This window comes from Leguminivora glycinivorella, chromosome 3 (genome assembly GCF_023078275.1).
Source record: "Leguminivora glycinivorella isolate SPB_JAAS2020 chromosome 3, LegGlyc_1.1, whole genome shotgun sequence".
Lineage (NCBI taxonomy): Eukaryota > Metazoa > Arthropoda > Insecta > Lepidoptera > Tortricidae > Leguminivora > Leguminivora glycinivorella.
Window position 1 is genome coordinate 27,674,885 of NC_062973.1, and position 20,913 is coordinate 27,695,797.

The 20,913-nt window shown below is 37.8% G+C and overlaps 1 protein-coding gene across 3 annotated transcripts in view; it reads right to left on the reverse strand.

The window, feature by feature from the left end:
• LOC125224804 (SH2 domain-containing protein 5-like) overlaps positions 1 to 20,913 on the reverse strand; it is a 212,853-nt gene that overhangs the window by 8,323 nt on the left and 183,617 nt on the right. For all 3 annotated transcript variants that reach the window (XM_048128265.1, XM_048128264.1, XM_048128266.1), the window contains 3 exons: positions 16,763 to 16,843; positions 1,171 to 1,256; positions 527 to 733 (listed from right to left, as the gene is read on the reverse strand). In XM_048128265.1, the coding sequence (XP_047984222.1) occupies positions 527 to 733; positions 1,171 to 1,256; positions 16,763 to 16,843 (374 nt within the window). The remainder of the gene's footprint in view (positions 1 to 526; positions 734 to 1,170; positions 1,257 to 16,762; positions 16,844 to 20,913) is intronic.

Below are 20,913 nucleotides of genomic sequence, written 5' to 3' on the forward strand. Positions count from 1 at the left end.
CCCCTATGGCATGTTAGCTGTAAGTTACAGATGTTTGTAATAAATGACGTCACTATTAACCCCATGAGCCTCTTCATGAGCGGCGCCCGGTCCCCCAGCCAGCTGCATCAGAAGGTTAGACTGACTTATGTAATAGTAGAGTCAGCGACTAGCAGCGTGGAGTCATCATCCGACGGCTGCTTGCAGCGCTCCGCTGTCATGAGTTGCTTCATGAGCGGCGCCCGGTCCCCCAGCCAGCAGTATCAGTAGGTTAGGTTGACTTACGTGGTAGGAGTGTCAGCGACTAGCGGCGTGGAGTCATCATCCGACGACTGCAGCGCTCCGCTGTCATGAGTTGCTTCATGAGCGGCGCCCGGTCCCCCAGCCAGCAGTATCAGTAGGTTAGGTTGACTTACGTGGTAGGAGTGTCAGCGACTAGCGGCGTTGAGTCATCATCCGACGACTGCAGCGCTCCGCTGTCATGAGTTGCTTCATGAGCGGCGCCCGGTCCCCCAGCCAGCAGTATCAGTAGGTTAGGTTGACTTACGTGGTAGGAGTGTCAGCGACTAGCGGCGTTGAGTCATCATCCGATGGCTGTAATAGTGCTCCGCTGAACCCCATGAGCCTTTTCATGAGCGGCGCCCGGTCCCCCAGCCGCCGGTAGCAGTTGATCTCGGTTGGGGAGTTGGACTCCTCCGAGCTGGTGGGGCTGGCCTCGTGCTGCATGCCCATTATGTCGCATTTCGATGGCGACCTGTAATTAATAATTTGGTGTGTTAGAACCGTTTTGAAGACAGGTTGATTATAGTAAATTTAATCACCGTTATATCAACGCAATCAGCAACGCAATGGCCCGTGAATTGGATGTTACCGCAACAGTCCGCAATGTATCTAAAATCGCATGCGATTTCGCGCGCATCCTAAATTTAATGAGGCTTAAGTTCAAGATACCTAAAACTTTTCTTAGGTGTAATGGCATTATGATATCTAGCCTGACTATCATTAACCAGGATGATCAGACATGTCATAATAAATAAGATGGGTAAAGGGGATCAGAAATGTGCAGACCTTTGATATATCTATTGCTACAAGATTGGGGTCGGTCTTTCTTCTGGCTAGACAAATTTTGAAAGGGACTCTAGTCATATGAATGCTGTCCTAATTAGTGTAGGAAATGTTAAGGGTTCGGACCTGTCTCTGGAGCGCGGGTAGTGGTGCGTGAGGCCGGGCAGCGAGTCGGGCGCGCGCGCACACTCGCCGCCACTCAGCTCCGCGCTCTGGAGACAAAAACATACCCATTTATTATTTGAGATTGACTGATGAAAGAATATGCCTATCTAAAAATTATGAGGAAAGTAACAGCTAAAATTTGGACAGTTAGCTATGAAGCAGTACAGCAGCAGCTATACCTGTTTGCCACCGACGTGGTAAAAAAAGCAGATGCTAGGGATGTACACGAATGTGATGCGGACCGCAAAGGAATGAAATGCGCTCCTACAGCACTCTATTACTGAATCGGTGAGCTCTAGTTTAGACTATGTCGTCAAATCTGTATATAATAAAAAATCGGAGTAGACAGACACACGATAAGATAAATAGTTTGTATTGTTTTAAAATTAGCTCAAAAACAAAAATAATAACGATTTGGTTTTTTTGCAGTAGTCTAAAGGATGGTTTATGTTAACCAATTGAATGGTTCAGTAATGCCAACAGACATAATGGTATACCTACACGTGTCGCGGCAATTAATGATGATATTGATGATAAAGTATCTAATATGTTAGGTGAAGATGATGGCAGCAAAAAAACCATCGGTTGATTTAGGAAATGATTAGGTTGATTTGATATACTTAGGTACATGGTACACCTACTCATACCGACAACAAATCATTTTCAAAAATCTTTATATATAAGTATACTTTACGTCCCAACCGTAAAATACAGAAACACTCAAAATGAGCATCACGTACAACTGTTTCCGGCGCGAGACGAGAAACATGCCACTTCCGGTCCTCACACTAAAATTAAACGAAACAATAAAATTACATCATTCCATTCCCGGAGGAAATAGAATGTTAAACTCGATTTTATTGTCCCGTCAGCATTCTTGTTGTGACAGATAGCCCATTGGTTCAGAAATAGGTTAATATATTGGGTTTAGAGGCATTCATGCTTATAGTGGATTCTTTCAGTCTTCTTTGCCTTTGTTCTAATTATGTTCGGCGGAAATGTCGAGAACTTTTATTATGACAAATTCAACTTCAACAATTTACAGCTGCCCATGTTGCTCTGCTACTATTTATTAATCTACACCACAAATTAATTTCTTAGAAAACAGACGAATAATGTTGCCGGTGACCTGCCGTTGTTACCAATGTCAGGAGCGAATATTTTGGATTTATAATTGATATTTGAGTAAGTAGTTTAAATTATAATATAGTTAGAGTGTAACATGGACCCAGCCAGCTAAGTACGCAAGTGTTCATATTGTAATGCACGCGATGTCCCTTTAAACTTTTGATTTAAAAAAAAGTTACAAACCTTCATAAAGCAGGCTCCTGGTAGTCCTGGTTTTATTATTTCTAACCGCCCAAAGGTACGCGCCAGAAAGCTACAGTTTCCCGGCGCTCGTTTTATGGCCCAGCTTATTAATGTCCATCTAAATCACAATAAAAGCCTTTACAGGCTCGTTAAACGGAGGAATAATTATGCCCAGTTATTGCCTTTGTTTACTTCTGTATGATGTTTAATAACTTTACGTGTTTTGATACTTAGTATCAATTTAATGTTAATAAATTGCACCAATGAATATGATACTCTGTTTCAATAATCATCCCTGTTCTCTGTCTGTCTATACACCAGGTTCATGATCATGTATATTTAGGGAGGTCTTAAAGAGATTATAAAATGCGTTTAATTATTTTGAATGCCAAATTAAAACCAAGATAACCAAAGCATTTTCAGGCAGAAACATAATTATTTACTTTTACATAAGACTATTTATGAAGGTCCGAATTATAGGTGGTTAGTTGTTGGCCATCTCATCCTATCTAATTTTAAAAATACTTAAGTAATTCCGAAAGTAATTAAGACTTAAGTAATTCCGAAACACCGTAATAAGATTTGAACCTGTTCATTTTCTGCTACTAAATTAGATCACGCAATTTTCGCAAATTTGGTTCGCGATCAGAAAAAGAAACGCGACAGTAAAATAAAGGAGTTTAAACGTTTTCTAATTTCCCCTGGCGATGGCGCCGCGACAATGTACAAAATGCACAGAGACAGGGATAATTTCTCTGCGTCGGGAAGTCCCTGAGCTCACTCACTATAACACCTGTCAAGATCGTTGTGCATTGTACAGTATTAGAATATTATATTATCTTGAAAAACAAATGTAGATATCAAATAAAGCTAAACGCAGATCTAAAAGATTAAAATTTATTTTTGGAGAGTGTTTGAAATGGGACTGAGCTGGTCATAACTACCAAATGCCGGACAACATAGTCAACATATGCCAAGGCGAGTCAAACCTGCTGACTGCGCTGCTGTAAAATTAAGTTGCATGATGACAGGGATAATTTCTCTGCGTCGGGAGCTCCCTGAGCTCAAAGTCACTATAGCACCCTGTCGCGATAGTCGTGCATTATACAGTATTAGAATATTATCTTGAACAACAAACGTAAATCCATACTTAATATCTGCCCTAGCAAAAAGGTTGAGCTCTGCCGCGTATGCCGTAAGGAGAATTAGGCAATTAACTGATGTGGAGACAGCTCGCCTAGTTTATTTCAGTTACTTTCATAGTGTTATGTCTTACGGCATATTGGCCTGGGGAAAAGCAGCAGATATTCAAACCATCTTCGTTCTCCAGAAACGGGCAATACGATCTATCTACAACATGGCGTCACGTGACTCACTGAAGGAACGCTTTAAGGAGATAGACATCCTTACAGTAGCTTCACAATACATACTAGATGTGATAATGTATACTCATAAGAATATAGAGTCCTTTAAGAAACTGTCAGATATTCATAGTTATAATACACGGAACAAACATAAGCTAGCGGTTTCCAAGTTTCGTCTACAGAAAGTGAAGAAATCGTTCCTGGGAAACTGTGTAACATTTTATAATAAGGTACCCTTAGAGGCATGGGATCTGCCCTTTACTTCATTCAAGAAGTACATAAAAAGTGCACTTCTCAAAAGGGGTACTACAAAATTGATGATTACCTGGGAGATACTACACCATGGCCGACTATCCAGGCTCAAAATCTGTCATAGTTTTGCTAGCAGTGTCCCGGGAGACATTGTGTCATGCTTAAGGCGCTGTTGCTACTGGCTGTTTAAATTATTGATCCTTATTATTGTATAATTATAATTTGGTATATATATATATTGACTTGTTGAGTACATACTAGTTATGTATTCTGTAGAATTAGTTGGAGATTGCTAGCTTAACAGTCTCTTGACGTGAAATTTGTATTTCATACGCATTTTTTTTTCTATTTCTAGTTCTTTTGACACTTGGAGAACCTTTACACCTCCAAATTTTTATTTTTTATTATATCCCATTAATTATAATTGACTGTGGGGACCTTTTACATCTCCCAAGATCTTGTTTTCAATTAAGTCAATTTAAACTATGTAACATACAAGCACGGAATGTTGTGTCTTACATCTAGGTATACCGTATTCACTTATTATTGGAATATTTAATACAGCCCGGACAGCTTGAACATGTCATGCTCGCTAAAAAGTCTTTGCTTACGGTGACGTCGTTGATCGGGTCGCCACCTTCCCGAATGAAGGTTGAGGGAGGCGATGGCTGAGATGCGCGCCATATTCGTGAACGGGTGCTGTTTGTGAAGACCGGTCTGTTTCAGCTAATAGGGGCTATGCTATTCTATGTAACATTCATTTTGAATGAGATTACGTTGAGGCACTCTGTTCGGTCCTTGTTTGTTTATTTTTCTTTCTGACTCTTGGAGACCATATACATCTCCAAGGAAAAAAGTAGATTAAGTATACATATTTTTTTTTCCTTTGCTTAAGACAACAAGAGTCTTTTACAACTCTAAAGTTATTTTAGTTATTCGGTTTTTTTCTTCATGTATAATTTTTTTAGATGTACTTTGACACTTAGAGACTCTATACATCTCTAACATCTCTTATTAATAATCATAATAGCTTTGTACTTTGTATAATTTCTTGTGTTAATATTTTTTTTTATGAATACTTTTGCTTATTAAATTGTATCTTGTTTTTTTTTAATGCATGTTAAATATAAGATGTAATGTTTTGAAAAGAAGTGGCCCGCCGAGTTTCTTGCCGGTCCCATAGTGGATACCCTCCTCCAACTGAGGGGGGACTGAAATCTTCTCGAGGCTGAGGCGTAGGGTTAGAGCCGGCGTAGTTTTATTTGACGTTCATAAGCGCATTGTAATATGCCTACTTGGAAAATAAATATTTCATTTCATTTCATAAAAATGGAAAAGTGTGTGTGTCTGTTTGTTCGTTCGTCTTTCACAGCAAAACGGAGCGACGAATTGACATGATTTTTTTGAGTGGGGATAGTTGTAGGGAGGGAGAGTGACATAAGCTACGTTTTGCCTCTTTCTAACCCCCCACTTCCCTAAAATGAGGGTTGGAAGTTTGTATGGAGCATTCCGCAATTTTCGAATTTAACGCGAGCGAAGCCGCGGGCAAAAGCTACATAGTATCAAATAAAGCTAAACACAGACAGCCCTAGAAGATTCCAATTTTGAAGAGAGTTGAAATGGTACTGGTTATTTCTGCCGAATGCCGGACAACTTTTGGGCCAAGATAACCACAAAGTCGGAGCCCCAGGAATCAAACTTGCCGACTGCATTACTGTAAAATAGTTATGTATGATTCATTTCTGAGGTTGTGCAATAAAGTGGATTTGTATTGTATTGTATTGTATTGTATTGTATGATGGTGGGATATTTTCTGTGTCGCAAACTTCTTGCTCAGCACATATGTGTGAAATGTTCCTTAATTATATTTTTGGGTTGGGTAAGTTATTACTTTTTTTGAAAAACGCATTAATCACGCTCCACTCCACCAAATGAGTTTTTTTTTGCTTGACCACGATTGCTTGCAGTTTTTTTTTATGTTGTCATGGTTCCTTGCAGTTTTCATCGCCCACGGTTGTACTGTTGCTCTCTATTTAGGCAATTAACAGATTAATTTTGACCATTTCGTAAACCTACCTCATTACACTCTACACTTACTCATTGTAAGTGTAGAGTGTAAACTCCGTTTTAAATTAAACAAAAAAATAACATAGTTATTTATCGTTCTATTCTGTTTTCTGGTTGGGTCAAACGCCACGGTTCTGAAGGTCCTATTACAAGTAGTATTTCCAGCGTTCATACCTTAACAACCACCCAAACCGTCTTCATATTTCAACGCTAAAGAAGAATTATGACTGTTACAGCCTAAGAAATAACCTACAGGCAAGGTCTTAAAATACGCAGTATATAGCGAAAAAGTGCGATAAAGTTCTAGGCTAGAAAACAATGGTGCTTGCGTGCGGCGCGGCCGTAACGGCGGGCGCGTCACGCCAGATCCGTATCTGTTATTTATATCATCTACACTTAGATCGGATTCCTAATATTTTTGAGGTGACCTTTGAATGACTTTTCTGCACTTTTTACTTACACATGCCGATTTCAAATCAATATTAGGTAGAATAAATGTTTGAATCGAAACTAGAATATTATAAAGTAAAGTTCAGAGATTTATATTTCCAAATGAGTTACATACAAGAATCTAATCGAATGTTTAGTTGGTCTGCAAATAAGTTATATAAGTGTCCGTTTTCAGTTGATAGCAACTTATTACGAGTAAAAATTACCTATCTGCAAAATCTGCAATAGCTAAAAAAGAACCAATGTCTCTATTACTTGTCCAGAATAATTATTAAATGCGCACAAGGAAAATGTACATTGGTAGGGATTTACCCAGAAAAATGCGTACTTTGGGGTGACAAATATTTATTGTGCCTTGTTTCAGTTACGCTACGCTACACTTATCAGCTACGATGCTGACAATACAACATTTCCTAAAACAATACCAGCATGTATTCCACTTTCGCTAGACAAGGCCACCTCAGTAAATACTTCCGACAGTTTCAATCGAGCAATCTCCATTACGCTAGGCTAGTATGGGCCGATAGGTCCCGATAGGCCCCGATGGGCCCCGATCGGCCCCGAGGGCCCGAGGGCCCGGCGCAATCTGCACGTTTTCTATCAGACTGTGATTCTATTTTGCTGGAGGGTGCGCGAAATTTGGGGTATGGTGCAAGTTAAAGCGATTGAATGCAAATATATCTTTATCATAGCATATTATTGGCGGAGGATCGTTGCTGCGTTACTGTTGCGATTACAAGTTACACTAAGACATCATCCGCTTAAGAGCCGCAGCAGTAATGTTGCTAGAGTAACGTATATTTGCTATACAGATTTTAGCGTGGAAAAAAGTAACAAGACATAAATAAATAGACAAAAAGTAGTAAAAATCTGGGAAGCTAAGCTAAATTTGAGCGTACGTTTATGTCAGTCCAAATTCTTTGTAAAACGGTGAATTTTTTGTAATAAAAAGGGCTAGCAGTTGGAAATCTGTGTTGATATTAACAGCAAATTTTCAATTTTTGTAGTAAATTTAAATGACTAGAATAGTAGTAAAGCTATTATTGAACGAAGTTCAAGAATTCAACCGGCCTTAATTCAAAAATCGACCTCCAGCTGCCAGAGTCTCACGCCTGTATCGCTTTCCGCTTGTCCCTCATACCACCGGCTCCAAAACGCCGTTTATCGTCGGCGCGGAACTCCCACCTAAGTGCTGCTTCACACGCGGTGCTGCGACCTTCAGGCTTATTGTCCACGTGTGTAGAGGCTTTAAGCTTTTTCAACAATGTGTGAGTTAGCTTAAATGTAGAAAGGTTAAAGTTGAACTACCGAAGTGTAATAAAAATAGACTGTCAATAAATTAACTTGATTTACCGATGACCTGATGATACTAACCAGTGTATGATTTATATTACACTTCCCACAAATAAAACGGTACTAGGTACATTGGTTATCACAATAAAATAGTTATCGTCCCGTACTGTAACAGGTCGACTGCCAACATACAAAATACCTACACATTTGGGTATTTTAATTAAGAATTAGAGCAAAATGCCCCGTTTCGGCGGTTTTATACGCATTCCACACGAAACGTCCTTCCACGTCGCTCGTAAACAACGCGAGTTTACAACTTAAACACACTTTGCGACTTTAACACACTTTTATTTTATAATTTTGAATTTCAGTTATTGCTGAAGTCTGGTCACGCAGGCAGGAATAGCCAAGCTTGTGAAGTTAAAGAAAGATTTTTATATCGCTCATATACAATGGAACATTTTAAATACTACACAATTACTAAAACAAAATATGCAATATGGTCACTACCAAGGATGATTTAATATAGGATTTACAATCTTCATACTCAGATTCGTACCTCAATTTTTTTAGCGCCACGTATTAAATACTGTCAGAACTACACGGTGTATGATGTTGATGATGCCTACAATATTATTTTTTTAAATGTTTATTGACGTAAATTAATGATGCATGTTATTAATTTGTTCTTATAAAAAATAAAAACACAAAAATAATTGGGGAAAATATGCTTTTGGCCACTTCCAGGCTGCGGAAAAACGCCATCTAGTTTTAAGCCTAAAAGGTCCATACATTTCAGGGGTACGCTTTTTTGTATGGGCTTTGTCTGTCCAGGTATAAATTATTATATCGTCCTTCTCATTAACTAGATTTTTTCTGATGAAACAGACCATAAAAAAAAACAATTATTGAAACAAGTAACGAAAAAAACCTGTAGGTAGGTACTCTACAAACTACCGTATCTTCGTAAAAAAATAACCCGTTTAATTTACTTTTATTTTTATTTGGACTGGTTTATTAAAAACAAGGTCTAAAATAAACTGACTCCAACTATTATCATAAATTTAAATTAATGACTACTTGTCAAGATATGACCTGAACCCTGAAATAAGCTTACAACATGTCACCTCACCTCACCCAAACTATAACCAGCATGTCACCCTCGTACCTCCATTACCAGGCCGACCTCACTTACGAAAATGGTTATATTATTTATGATACACACACATTACCAAGTGTAAAAATATGGGTGCGTACAACTTATCAAAAATATGTCCCATAGCACTTTATGTCGGCGGAATAAGGTCTCGGTACATATTTTTGAGCGGATAAAATCGATACGTATTTTTGCACTTGACTGTACGTGAGACGGTAGGTACAGTCACCGCCAAAAAGAAGTGATTATTTTGTACCTTGTCGCTTTTAATCGTTTGACAAATTTCATATGACATTTCAAGCAAGATGTTAATATGACAAGGTACAGAAATCATCACTTATTTATGCCGGTGACTGTACGTGCGAATACGTCTACGTTTTTGTAATGAAAGCAACATTTCAAATTTACATTTTAAGTAGTTTTAATAAAGACAAAAGTTTCGAAGCTTCGTATTTTTAACCCCCGACGCAAAAACGACGGCTGTTATAAGTTTGGTCTGTCTGTCTGTCTGTATGTATGTGTGTGTGTGTCTGTCTGTGGCATCGTAGCGCCCGAACGGATGAACTGATTTGGATTTAGTTTTTTGTCTGAAAGCTGACTTAGTTGGGAGTGTTCTTAGCCATGTTTCATGAAAATCAGTCCACTGTGTCGCGGTCGGGGGTTTTTTCAATTTTTTAATTTTGTGGTTAGGTTATGTGTACAGTTTATTAAATTATATTAATGTTGTAATATTGGAGCTCGGAATTAATTAATTTAATTTTCCACGTTATTACTCATTTAATTAAGGTTTATGATCGTCGAAGCAACGTTCAGTAGCTTTATTGGTTCCACACAAATTGGAACTTAAATACTCGTAATTGTATTAAAAATAAAAGTTGGTGACCATATACGTATGACGCAAATTTTTATGACATGAGTAAATTAAGGTTGTTTAGTGAGAGGGTGTTTCACGAAACGAGTATAATTTATTTTTTATAGCTAAAGCACTAGACCCTACTCATAGTGTTGTGTTCCTGCCGGTGAGTAAGGCTGCCAGAGCTCAACAAGGGTGCAGTGTGCTGATGACGGGAGGACTTACGGAACTGACTTATTCCGTCTATTGTCCTTTGAGTTGTCGGCAACCCGAACCCTCCTTGGAACTTGTGCACTCCTTTTTACTGTGTATTTAACAGCAAAAGGGAATGTACAAGTTTCTAATGGGATGGCAGCGCGCATGTGACACTCTTTGAGTTGCAGGCGTCCATTATAGGTTACGGTGACCGCTTTCCATCAGGCGGGCCGTACGCTTGTTTGCCACCGACGTAGTATAAATAATAAAATAATAAAAAATATACCTAAAAATAAAATAGATAAAATTTTTATTAGACTTATATTGACCGGTTTTCCGTGATCATGATGCATGCAACTGCGTCGAAATATCGGGAGCTCGACAAAAATCAAAAAGGTAATCACGGTCTATATCCCGGTCAATATAAGTCTAATGAAAATAACCGTGAATCATTCAAAACTCTTAGATAAAATTTATACTCAACTCTTAATTGTTTACATTTTTATATTAAAGGAAAAAATGGAAAAATTTACGCTTCCGGCGGGCGGGCTTTTTCTTAATTGTTTGTTTTACTTTTCTACAGTCCAGGGTGTAAGTAAATCCTATCATTATTACGTAGATTGTACTATTATGTATTCTGTGGTAGAAAGCCAATTATGTCAATTATGTAAAAATATGTCAAAAAATTATAAAGAAAATGCTAACAGTTTTGAAAACAGTCCATATTGCATCCGAGTACGATGTCGGAATACTCAGGATAGAGCAAAGTGCGGAAAACACGGAATGCCGACCCCTTCACGGCTGATGGGTATGCATGTCTTGGAACAGAGGGACTGGAGAACCAATTTTTGCCCCATTTCAGTTGCAATAAACATCAAATTGAATCCGAAGCGTTCCACATTCGCTCATACCTCCCGCGACGGAACCCGACACGGCCAACCTTCGCCAGGCGTAATTAAATACGGACCCTAAGTTATGCGTTATTGCCTCTTCGCACGACAGTCCCTGGCAACCATCTCTGTCACACCCACAGGGTTGGATATACTTGTCTCTTTTTAAGCGAAAGTGAGGACGGAATTCCTACTACAACTGGTATACTAAAGCAACAATGATCAAAGAAGAACTTTATACCTTTATAATAGTGTCTAGGAATAAGCATAATGTGGACGATGGTTACAGCGCAGTGTTTTTCGAGCTTTTGGCTCAAGTTCTGGGTGCGTGTATTGGCAGGAATGCGTTCCTTGTTAAATTTAGGTAAATATTAAGTTTCTTTAGAAACTTCCTGACTTGCACAGCTAAACAGTGGAGTTGACAGTTGCCTCCAGTAATAGATTCCTGATGTTCAGATTCAGACCTATTCGGTCTTTCAAATGTTCAAGAAAAAAGCACGTTGCAAGACAAAATTAAATAATTGCTTACCAACAGGCAATTTATCTTCTAGTATTATCATAAAAAAGTAAAGTTAGTCTATCTCTTTTACTACGCAAGTATGTAACTGCCTTTGATATATACGTACAGTCTAAAGGATGTTAAACTTAATAGTTAACCAGTTTTATTTCATTAATTGTTAACCACCTGAAATAATTTACAGGGTAAATAATTATCACCCCGTATATACGACACACTTTTAACACATTTTTGAATATCTTTTGTTTGCCTCACAGTCATAAACAAATAACGTTCTCATCAATAAGTCCGCCTGTCATAAACGCATTTAAGTTAACAGCTGCGCTTAACACAAAAAGATACAAACCCATTTCCAAACAATAAGTCCCGTAACCTTTTACCCGATTTTAAAACAGTTGAAATAAGTAATTAGGGCGGGGTCCCATTGCTTACGATAACGAACCAAATTTATGTCCCTAGAAGATTTTAAAAGTAAGGATAAGGCAATACATACAATTTTGACATGCGCCCTGATCGGACACTACAACGCAATTGAATGTTGAGTTCGGATCACGAGCGCGATTGGTCGCATGTACTGCACGCAGTTCACGCTTGGTTCGCAGTCGTTCAAAGCGGTTTTATATTACTGACAAAGTTATACTGGTACCACTTTGGTGCCCACATTCCGAGTCCTTACAAAGCAATATATAAGTCAATAACGTCCCTTTGTCAGCGATAAGGAAAACTGTTTCAAACTCCAATAAAACTTTATAACCGTTTTGTTTTGGGCCCCTCGCGTTTGTAAGTAAATCTAATGCAGATTTAGATTGTTGGCCTTTTTTAAAACTTAGTGACCTTCACAGATTGGATTTGTGAATGAGTTCCAGAATGGAAAGAAATGGAGGATTTCATCCGACCTTCAAAATGTGTAAATTATACAACAATGTTGTGTGACCGGATTTTATAATCGTTCTGCTTAGAGTAGGCGGTGTTAGAAATATCTCTATTTTGTAGGTCACATGCTGTAAAATCTGTTTAACATGAAAATGAAAATGAAAATGAAATGAAAATGAAATGAAAATGAAAATGAAATATTTATTTTTCAAGTAGGCATATTACAATGCGCATATGAACGTCAAATAAAGCTACGCCGGCTCTAACCCTACGCCTCAGCCTCGAGAAGATTTCAGTCCCCCCTCAGTTGGGAGGGGGGTATCCACTATGGGACCGGCAAGAAACTCGGCGGGCAACTTCTTTTCAAAACATTACATCTTATAATTAACATGCATTAAATAACAACATACAATTTAACATGCAAAAGTATTCATCAAAGAATATGAACAGGCTAGGTACTCTATGGAAATCAATTTCAATAAATTATATTATTGCTTAATAATACGTCGTTCTTCTTCAGAGAAAACATATCAAATTGTCATAGAAGAAAAAGATAATATGAATCTCAATATCATTAAATATGTAATTTACCTACACAACATAAAATATAAAATATTTGATGTGCTTTCTTATCTGAACTGTGTCCTCTATACATAATACAATTATTTTAATTGCTATTCGTTTTTTGTAGTTTCTGGTTCGGGCCATGCATGTTTGTCTGTCAAATAGTCCTCGACTCTGTAATAAGCCTTTAACATCAATGATTTTTTTAAGTAGTTCTTAAGAGCTGGGAGGGGTAATCTCAAAGCAGTGTCAGGTAACTTATTATAAAAATGAATGCATTGCCCAACAAATGACTTCTGTACTTTACGGACACGAAACTTCTTTATGGCAAGCTTATTTTTGTTTCTAGTGTTATAATTATGGATATCAGAATTCTTAGTGAAACAGTCTAAATTCTTAACAACATAAATTATACTATCATAAATGTATTGGGAAGCTACAGTTAAGATATTAATTTCTTTGAAGAGTTCTCTTACTGATTCACGTGTTCCTAAGTTGTAAATAGAACGAATGGCTCTCTTTTGTAATACAAAGATAGTCTGTATGTCAGCTGCTTTGCCCCAAACCAGAATACCGTATGACATTACACTGTGAAAATAACTATGATACACTAGGCGAGCTGTCTCAACATTAGTCAGTTGCCTGATTCTCCTAACGGCGTATGCGGCTGAACTTAATTTGCTTGCTAGTTTCTTTATATGAGGACTCCATTGTAGATTTTTGTCCAATGTTAAACCAAGAAACAGTGTTGTATCTACCATCTCTAAGCATTCATCATTCAAAAGTATTTTTTTATACAAATTAGCTAACACGTGAATCATATGATCAGTAACACTATATAATAAATCATTTACATTATACCCATGTCTGATTGTTTGAAAAACAGAAACGAAAGTGGAAGGGTTAGGATCTACCTATGAAAGGTAGCGGCAATGAGTAAGCCATCGATGAATAATTTTCATTTTATAATTTAGATTATATACTCGTGTTATGTAAAGTTTGCGTTTTTTTTTTAAGTAACAAAGCATGTTGACTGACCATGTCATTAAAAATTGTGTTGAGAAATAAGTTTTATGGCTTTTAAGTATGTAAATCCTTACTAATATTATAAATGGGAAAGTGTGTGTGTCTGTTTGTTTGTCCGTCTTTCACGGCAAAACGGAGCGACGAAATGACGTGATTTTTTAGACGGAGATAGTTGCATGGATGGAGAGTGACATAGGCTACTTTTTGTCTCTTTCTAACGCGAGCGAAGCCGCTAAAAGCTAAAAGCTAGTACGAGTATAAATAAGAGCAATGAAAAAGTGCAAGAACTTTTTGATTTTAAAATACTGCAACTATTAAGGTCAATACGGGTAAGTGTGTTATAGGGGGAAAGTGTATAGGGCACATTTGGCTTTTTTACTCATTGTTACAGGTGGTTTTGTGAATTCGTAGTTACTACTTGCTACTGACGATTATTGGTTAACGTATTGAACGCTCAATAAACAATGATCATTGTTTTAATATGCAAAATGTAAAGACACACTTCTCCTTAAGACACACTTACCCATATTTACCTTTTACTAATACTTTTAAAAGTAAATATGTAATAAAGTTATTCAAAGGTTCAAAGTACCCCTAATACAGTTGATAAGCTCCCAAATCCCAAATTGCCGGTGTTCGTAGAAAAAGACTGGTATTAACTTAACGGCGGCGCCAGGGTATTAATCAACGCCGTAAGTGATTTAGATCATTGGCTGCCGATGTGGGCCGGTAATCAATGTATGATGAGTTATTGCTGGCTTGTGTTGGTTATTGTTTAGATTATAGCCTTTTTAGGTCGTTTACCGCCGATTATTAATGAACAATTTTGACGCCTTATTGTGAATTGTGTTTTCAGTAAATAGCTACCGTTAGTCACTTAAGTAGAGTCCAAAAGGCGAGACTTAGTACAAGTATTCCAATATTAGCTTATTCTGATGTTTAGACGATGTTTTTCTGGTGTTTTAAAACAATAAATGGAAAACATCAAAGACAATATCAATGCGAAAATAGAACCATGTTTTAACCTTAATCTTTATTTAACACATTTTTACTTTTTTCCGACGCTACTATTAATGCTTCGTTTATGGCACATTTGCGTGTACAGCTCTAAATTCGTTAACCATATAAATCAAACCTGCACCAAAATTATCCCGCAGTAAATCAGAACTAAACCTCACACTTTACAATCTAACATTATCCAATCGTTGCTTAATAGCAGAGTAACAACGTATTATTACGACACAGGAGCAAGTAAAGGTTCCATTCGAATTCAGACTGCACGGCGCGGCTATGGCCACGATGCCCATGATGTCACAAATGGCTAAGATCCGAGCTGCGACATTTGCGGCAGCAATACTGGCGGCACCGGCAGTACTGTCGCGCTGCGATATTGTAGCAAAAGTTCTTACGACTACATTTCTGAAAACTAATAGATTGAAAGTGTTGAAAATTCTATCAAAAATACTTTAAGTGGTGTTGCACAATGCACGTCATTGATGACTGCACAGCAATGCTACCATTAGGGTATTGACAAGAATGTGTTTAACATGTATTGTCAAATTTAGCGATAGTTGCTTTGCTGTAGTCTGAATTCAAACGATACCTTAACTGCTCGAGTCGCCTTCAAGTAGGCTCTTGGGCCGATTAAAATAATAACGGCTTACGGTTGTTTGTTTTGTGGAACATTGAGTTATAGTTTTAACTCCGAACAAACCTAACAGAAGTTTTCGTTGGATTAGCGACCTTCTGATTTAAGTAAAACAATTCTAATCTGTAAAATTACATTGTGTCTTGTGAGCCATTCTTACTACAAGTGTTAAAGCTTTTTTGTCAATGTTGTGTTGTTTAATAGTCGTCGAGGATTGTACACATTGTAGCATGTTAGAGTATTTAGATAAATACCTATTACCTATACCCATTTAAACAAAGCAAATAGTTACAGTTAACTGTAACCCAAGAACGAAATTTGAGACAAGCAACAACAAGCGAGACTTGCACCCGGGTCCTCAGACTTCGTAGGCAAGACAACACTATCTACAAACTATATGTCAGGATCAGATCTTTGTGCTTGTATGTAATCATTCAATATATCCATAATACTTGGAGGTGCTATTGAGTATTGACATATGAATTCAGCTTTTATACCTCTTTAACATTTCTAGAACTGGTGACCTTCACAACGGCTGGCTGAAACATTTGCTTTTTCTTGAAATAGATTTATAGCCCGTTAAATATTGTATACAACCTGTGTCCCCTTGTAGAAGCGCTGGTAGCCTAGCGGTAAGTGCGTGCGACTTTCGTTCCGGAGGTCGCGGGTTCGAACCCCGGCTGGCACCAATGAGTTTTTCGGGACTTATGTACGAAATGTCATTAATTGATATTAGCCAGTCGCTTTTCGGTGAAGGAAAACATCGTGAGGAAATCGGACTAATTCCAATAAGGTCTAGTTACCCTTCGGGTTGGAAGGTCAGAAGGCAGTCGCTTTCGTAAAACTAGTTCCTACGCCAAATCTTGGGATTAGTTGTCAAAGCGGACCCCAGGCTCCCATGAGCCGTGGCAAATGCCGGGATAACGCAAGGAGGATGATGACAACCTGTGTACCCTTAAAGTGACCGAGTGGCATCAGATCGCACAGGATAGGAGCGAATGACGGAGGCGAAGCTCCATTTCGGGTCGCTGAGCCAGCGCAGTAAGTAAGTAAATATTGTGTATAATTTGATTGATAAAGTTATATAAACTTACCCAAAGCGGCGCGGAGGGCTGAAGCTGCGACGCGAACGCCATTCGGAACGCATCTCCCACCAGCGAATTCAGTTCTTCTGCCTGCAGACAAACACACAAACAATCAATCAGACTATGATAGTAAAATTAAATAACAGTTTCAGATTCTACATTTTTGGTTTGATATATTTTAAAGAATAAATGACGGAGTAAACTAATAGATAATCGCAGCAGTCATGCGGCGGCATATATCATTGATTAACAAGTAAACTGCCAGTAATAATGCAACGACAGTTGATAATATATCCGAACATCAACTTTAGATGCCGAGCTGGATCATGATCCATACGAGTATAATAGAGGTATACCTACTATTCTGCTAGGTCTACTCAAAGTCCCATTGCCCAATGGTAATAGGTATATTTATAAGATACATACTTAATATTATAAATGGGAAAGTATGTGGCTTGCGTGGGCGACGGTCGCGCGACGGCGATGCGACGCATACTAAAACAAACCTTATCGATATGGAAGTATAAGAGGCGACGGCGACAGCCGCGCGACGGCCGCGCGACCGTCGCCCACGCAAGACACGGCGTAATTCGTTTTTAACGGCAAAACGGGGCGAAGAATTGAAGTGATTTTTTACGTGGAGATAGTTGAAGGGATGGAGAGTGACATGGGCTGCCTTTTGTCGCTTTCTAACCTCTCACTTCCCTAAAATGGGGGGTGGAAGTTTGTATGGAGCATTCCGCAATTTTCAAATTTAACGCGAGCGAAGCCGCGGGCAAAAGCTAGTTGGTTTTAACCCAGTTAACCCTACCAGGTGTTATAACACCGATTCTTTTTTTTGGATTTTTCTAGTGGGTAAGTGACAATAACCAAAATATCCCGAAAAATCCGGGGGTAAGATTTTTGCATTTAGGGTTATCTGGGATATTGTACTGGGATATTACATTTTATTTCTCGTTTGGCATAGTGAGTTAGTAAGTAAAAATAAAACCGGCGAACCTTTTAAATAATGTAGGAGTGAAAGGAGTCGATTAATATAATATCCTATAGAAAATTTGATTTATTGCATCTTTTGTTATGCAACTAGCAACTAGGCATTTTAGTATAATTTTGTTTTTGTGCATTTTCCATTGTTTTCTCAAACTAATGACCGCTTTACAGAACAATCATTACAAGTCGAGCATTAAAATGTTGGTAAATGGCGAACGCACTCAACGCAGCGATTCGAGTCGCATCGAGTAGTTTCGGAACAGCGCGTTTGAGTGCTTTAATGCAACGAGATGGAGCCACACTGACGGCGGAATTACACAGGAGGTTTTTTTAAATGTTTGACATCTAAGTTGTCAATGAGGTGAGAAAACAGTGCAGTATAGTAACAGGACAGTCTGGACAGTAGTTGAAAACGCCGAAAGCAGAAATTTGTAATATGAATCGCCTAAGTTAAAGATCGTCAAAGAGCGACAAAACCGGTGATTGCAGCTCATGCGCTCTAGACACAACTCTAGTAAGTACAGATCGCGATCTCTACATGCACTCTAGTGGGACATGCTAAAGTTTCAAATAACTATGGATACCGAAAATACTATTTATAATCTCTTCAGTCGAAATCAAAAAGAGGATATGCCAGTGATGAAACAAAATAGTACAAATTGATCGTCAATTTGCTATTCTGAAATGGTTTACACCGTGTTTTTTTTGTTTTCCGTTAAATTCGACACGTCGTTAGGTTCATCATCAGGAACCATACTGTATATGACTTTTAGTTAAATTCTCAAAAAAATATTTTTCATCATTTTCAGACATAATAAATGAATTTATTAGTGTGAGAGACCCTTCAGAATAATATTCAAGTAAGTGTAAAGTGCTTGACGGCATATGTCAAAACAAATAACATTAGGAATCGGTAAAGGCTGTGACACACGTGTTCAGCAATTATCTTAATTTTTTGAATAACTCGATAACCGCAAGAGTTAAAACGCTAGTTTCTTAGAGAAATTAATTGTATTTGATGTAATGAATCTTCCCTTAAAGTTAACGGAATTCAATAAAAACAGGGTGTATAATAAGATAAAATGACATAAAAAATGCATTCTTATTTACCCACTCCTAAAGACAAAACCTTGAAAGAAACTTGGAGAGACTCGTGAACAACAGTGGACGCTCTTTTGTGGGAGGGAAAACTAAGTGAGCACAGAACAAATGCATTTCGCTAAGTATTAATAATACTGTTGAATCGCTATTCAAAACCGCTTAGTCTTGAACCACAGCCTGTTCAACGGAGTATACTTTTCACCCCTCTAGTGCATTATGCTATGCGGCAATTACGCGGTTTTATTCAAAACACAATGAAAAACTCAGAATAAGTATAACAACGTGCAACGGGGACATAGTGTTAGGAAAAACATAATAGTACAAAATTATAAAAAAAATTAATAGGTAAGTTTCTATTAGCAGGAATTAGAAAAATACGACATAAAGAAAATTTTGAAAAACATTGAACCATCTATACGTGTTTTGCAAATGATACCTTCACATTACGACCCGCAAACTTTCAGCTTGCTTAGGTATTGTATTGCAACATAAGAAAAAAAAGTAAACTTTAATAAATAAATACGGTATTTCATAAAGCTTTCATCTTACACTTTCCAAGTTTCCATGATCGAAAAAAAAAACACCACATAAATCCCCGCCAAAACAAAATTTATGATCGAAATTCCTTTCCAAAATAAATGTCGAAACAAATTCTCAAAATCTTCGTGTCACACGTAAATACAATTTACTACAATCACGACAAAATACAATACACCTACAAAGGTATTTACACCCGCTTACCAAAGCAGCTCACGAACTATTTTTCTACACAAATTTATGACCAACAACTGCTAACATCAAGTCAAACAGACAACTACATTTTTCAACGGAATGCGCTACAAAAGCTAAGACAAACTATAGCTCTATAAACATTGCTCTATTAAGGAATCTCATTTTACCACACTTCTTTACAATAAGTTAATTCAAATTTGAACTTTAATTTCATAGTCGCAATGAATGTGCAGACGCAGAAATGCGTTTAAAAAAAGTTACCATCAAAACAGAAAAAGCTAATCCTTATGCGTTGACATATAAGGCTTATTGTTCCACAAAAGGAACAGTCGTCACCAAACCGTTTGCTATTACTTCAATTTTGAACTTTATACAAAAAGTTTGAAAGTTGTAAATGCAAGTGCGTTGTAAGTATGGTGAGATATGCCCGCCCACGTGGTCGGGGTAGAAAGTGCAGCGATTTGTTGTGACAGGATTGTGTATGGCGTATTTGGGACGCAAATCTGAAATGTATGATATGATACAAATATATGTATGATACATAAATTTGTTGGACAACAAAGGAACAGGAAAGGAGTATTTTTTACGCAAAAAGTAACGCATATTACACACAAGTACCTATATCATTCCGGTTCTGTAAACATTTTATTAAACTAGTAATAAAACGATTTTAATTTACTCATAGAATAATCTTAGCTTGCTAACCTGACACATTGAGTTTCAAGCAGATTTAAAATAAGTAATACCTACATCTTCGTAGCTGATATATAAAAGTAAAAGTGCATAATATAAAACAAAACTATTATTTGCAGTGCGTCATCATCCTGTGCCACAAAATACGACTGAAAATATTGTAACTTTTCTTCATATATTATTACATAACAGTGACATTCCAGTATTTATCATAAGTACTAAACAGGTCTTCAACGATCAGTACACGTGGGCTCAATGCTGATTACAATTTACAACCCTTTCCGTAGGCCCTAACCCGCGCACGTGAGCTAATCGCAATCTCGACTAACGGCAGAGAGATGGCGCTTGCGTGAGCGACATGTCAATAACAATCAAAGCGGGCGTAGCACACTAGTTCCATTAAACTTTATCGAATCTGTGCGCCCTATCGCGCGTCATGTCGCGTGATAAACGATATAAAGTCAAGGCCGTCCTTTTCGCAAACTAGTGTGCTACGTCTCGTCCGCAAGTTTCCAAGCTGACACACGAGACATATTCTTGAACTAAAAGTTCAGATTTTCTGTTAAACTACAAAATGGCCAGTTCATCTCGATAATACTTTTTTAGTATTTTCTCATTAACTTTAGAACCTAACTCCACATCAT